Below are 3,733 nucleotides of genomic sequence, written 5' to 3'. Positions count from 1 at the left end.
CATACTGCAAATAACAAACCCCAGTTGGTCTCGAGGGAGCAAGATACTAACAGAGGTAAACTACCTTGTTCATCGTTTGATTAAAAAGGTGGTATTGGACAACATCGCAGTGTTTGTAAACCACGAGCACTTTTGCAGTCAAGAGAAAATATCGGCAAGACTCTTTTCGTTCCTTGATATTAAGCACAAAGAGGTAAACTGAGATCCCGACAGGCGTATATGTAAGCATCTGAAGCATTATTTTATCATTTGGCTTGCTGTGCATTCGGATAAAACACTTCAATCGGTTTATGTTTTAAGAAAAAAAGTTAACACTGCCTGCAGGCTCGTTGTATGAAGTCGCTGAAGGTTTGATACAGTATAGTTTTTTTAACTCTTTCCTCAGCTGACGTCGTAGAGAAATCTGTTTAGCAATTCAAGCAGCGCTGTCATGCCGCTAACGAAGAAGGGAGCAAAAAATGATATTAGTAAGTTAATTTTTGTTCCTTGATCTTTTCACGGCACTAATGTTGAAGTCAAGTGGGCTTTACAGGGTTCATTGGTGATATAATCAGTGCTTTTATATTCAGCGGAATTTAGTTCAAATTGAAAAAGTTCAAACCTAAATTTAGCTTTCAAACATTAACATTCCTGAGACGACTACCGTCAATATTCATGTCAGAAATCCGTTCAGTTTAACTTGAGCTTAACTAATATATGTGCTTCGGTTTTCTTTTTCAAACTTGCATGGAAACTGAATGAATGAAGTCGAATAAGTTTCAGCAGGCATCAGCCATATTTGTCAGAACTTCGTCAGTGATGTGTGGGGTGGCTACTAGCATTTACGATTTTTGTTTGTATCACAATTTATACTCTTGAGCAATGGAATCTGTGTGACGCGCTGACAAACCGATAGTGATTTTGCGATACCAGATTTTCGTAGACATTCGAAGTTACTTTAGGAAGTGCCTGTAGTGAAATGGGCCTTGTTTTTTTTCGTTGAGAAATTTATTTATTTTGTTATTTGTTAGTATAAAGGGGGAATAATAATTATTGACAATTGCTACGCTTATCTTGGCGCGATTCCTTGAATTCATTATGTCCTGCTACGTGACATCTGTTGATCTTTTTGAAGAGGACTTAGCTGACGTTTTGTCTGTCGCTTCAAGCAAAAAGGTTATTTCGAAGCAGTTGTATTTCACATTTTTGTGGGTTTACTTGTTATAAGTGTATACACTGATATTTACCAAGACGTCAAAAATAATATTTTTGTGTACTATGAGCATTTGTACCAGAGATCGTCTCAGTTTTTAAGAAAGTAGTCAAGGGTAGATTTTGGTAGAAGAGGGCAAACTGGACGGCAAGTAAGGATCATTATTATGATTTATGATCTATAGATAATTTAAAGATTTCGTATCAGAAAATTGAGAAAAATATCTGAAATATTGGGTTCTTACAATTTAGCCAAATAATCTGGATGGAATGATTTTTGCATAAAGGTTAGCGATTTTCCGAATTTATTGATCAACCGAATAAGAATAGTGCTTAACCATTTATTATCTGGCATTTTATCCCACAAATTTACTTGATCTTGTGGAAAGGGCCTGGAAATGGAACAATTCTCGCAAATGGCAATTTTCCAAATTCCATTCCGTACGGGAAACGTGGACTACCTCTGGAGTTTGTCCACAATTTCTGAGACTATTTTCTGGAAAATAGTGTCTTTCCATTTGACCTCAAATCGGCATTTCCAGGTTTTTTGGCTAAATGGCAAACACCTATCTTTTCTTGAAAACCCAAACTTTTTTCACTTCTGAGAGAAGATGCTATATTTGCACAAAAGACTCTTTATGGAGCAGACCTTTTCCACGGGTAAAGGGTGAGGGTTAAAGGGTAGAGAATTCTACCTGATGGTTATCATGTTTAAACTTTTCAACAACCTGACCCGCGACCTAAGAATTACCATGAATGATATTACCTTGTTTCGTCGATATAATGTTGATCGATGAAATGAAGCATAGATTGGATAAGATTTAATAGTCAAGTGAAAAAAATTCCAACCTTATGAGAGCAAGCTACCTGCAGTGACTATGCGAACAAAAGAATAAAAGGAGTTTTGAAACAGTTCTATCCGATCTTCTTTGGTAAACTTAAGGAACGAAAGTGAAGAAAGAGTACAAGAAAAATGTCAACAATACAAGGTTTTCTGGGTGGTCAGCAAACCAAGTAGTATCCCCAGCCAACAAGATGTAATTTAAGTGACAAAAACATGGCTAATTTCTATGTGCATTGCAAAAGCCCATTTCCGACTTGTTGTTTTGCTCTGCTTTAAAACAAATCTTTCAGGGAAACTATTCAAATGAATTGGATAAAAATGCTCAACCATTACCATTTCAATGGTTTTACAAGAGGATTCGCTTTCAAAAAAGAGACAAACAGCAACTCAGAATTGGTGTTTCTTTAACGATGATCTGAAAAAGGATCATTGATCAAAGATCACTTTGTTCATGGTGCATCAAAGGAACCTAAGATTCCTTTCCCAGAGTGGACTCATGGGTGGGTTAGGTAGAAATTTCTTCTCTTCACCGTTCACCCAAAATTATGCCACTTCATTCAAACTTTTCAATAGCAAATCGTCGCAAGGTAGAGTACAATCCACTCGCTTTCGATTTACGGAACAACTCTCTTGCTCTCTGTCTTCCCACATTACATGATACAAGTCAATCAAAGTTACACTCCATATTTTGTACATTCCATTGTCATGCAATGAAGCATAGCCAAAACCCGCAGGGGAATTTTGCCTTGCGTGACACTAATATATGGATTCTGACACCCTTTACCCTTTTACCTGTTACTCTTTACCCTTTACCTGTGGACAAGGTCTGCCGCTCTTTATGAAGGAGACACCCTCTGGACTGGATCCACGTATTTGCCTTGGAAAAGTGTCTGTCCTTTTACTTGACAGGATATGTATATATCGTCAATTTTAAACGTAAATAACATTTGGCTGTTTAAAGTAAATTGCATGTTAATCAAGGTTAAACTAATGGGAGTTCCTTATTATTTTTAATTTAGTATAGTTACTAAAGCCTTAGGTATTTATTGGTCCCTTGTTGGGGACTTGTACCTGCACACAGGCTCTCTGTGTGGCTAATTGTTGCTCTTGATTGGTGTGTGGTCAACAGCTGGGGAATTAGTGCAAGTGGGAAATCACTCCAGTTTCTCATCTGTTGAACAAGTAACCACACAGATAGCCTGTGTGCGTGTTGGGGTTAAGTGTTAATCTTATAAATACCCTGAAACCTTTGTAATTTGGTCAAATTTCAGGCAGTAAAAAGAACTTTTTCCATCAGTCATTTTTTGCTAACAACTGTCTCTGCATTTCAGAGACTTTGGTTTGAAAATTTCCAGCAAGGAGCATCATGTGTATATCCCCTCTATGTAGATCATGCTCTTGTTTGCCATCTAGTTCCTCCTGTCCTTCACCAAAACTTGTTTCAAGGGCCCTGAAAATTGCAGTTCTAAGACAAGTAATTAATTAGCCTCCCATGCAGATACACTTAGGGATTCGTCACGCTTTCCTCTCCCATGAGCGTCTGCTGAAACGAACCACACATTCCTTTCCATTGGTTAAGAAACTGTCATCTGGAAATGCTGTGAGGGTTACTGAGGAACCAATCAGCACTGTGTAGATCTCCCCTGGGAGCGTCAATGTGTCAACTTCTTCTTTGGATGAAAGGGACAAAGCCTTTTC

General features: G+C 37.8%; 1 protein-coding gene across 3 annotated transcripts in view; it reads left to right on the top strand.

The window, feature by feature from the left end:
• The window catches only part of LOC137974471 (cAMP-dependent protein kinase catalytic subunit alpha-like), a 20,231-nt gene continuing 16,498 nt past the window's right edge, over window positions 1-3,733 (top strand). The window contains exons 1-2 of one of the 3 annotated variants that reach the window (XM_068821487.1): window positions 1-55; window positions 386-467. In XM_068821487.1, the coding sequence (XP_068677588.1) occupies window positions 431-467 (37 nt within the window). In that variant the 5' untranslated portion in view covers window positions 1-55; window positions 386-430. Of the gene's footprint in view, window positions 222-385; window positions 468-3,733 lie in introns of all 3 variants that reach the window. The other 2 variants (XM_068821485.1, XM_068821486.1) reach the window with 2 other exon arrangements.

Source organism: Montipora foliosa, chromosome 10, assembly GCF_036669935.1.
Source record: "Montipora foliosa isolate CH-2021 chromosome 10, ASM3666993v2, whole genome shotgun sequence".
Taxonomy (NCBI): domain Eukaryota; kingdom Metazoa; phylum Cnidaria; class Anthozoa; order Scleractinia; family Acroporidae; genus Montipora; species Montipora foliosa.
This window is presented reverse-complemented; position numbering and strand designations above follow the sequence as displayed.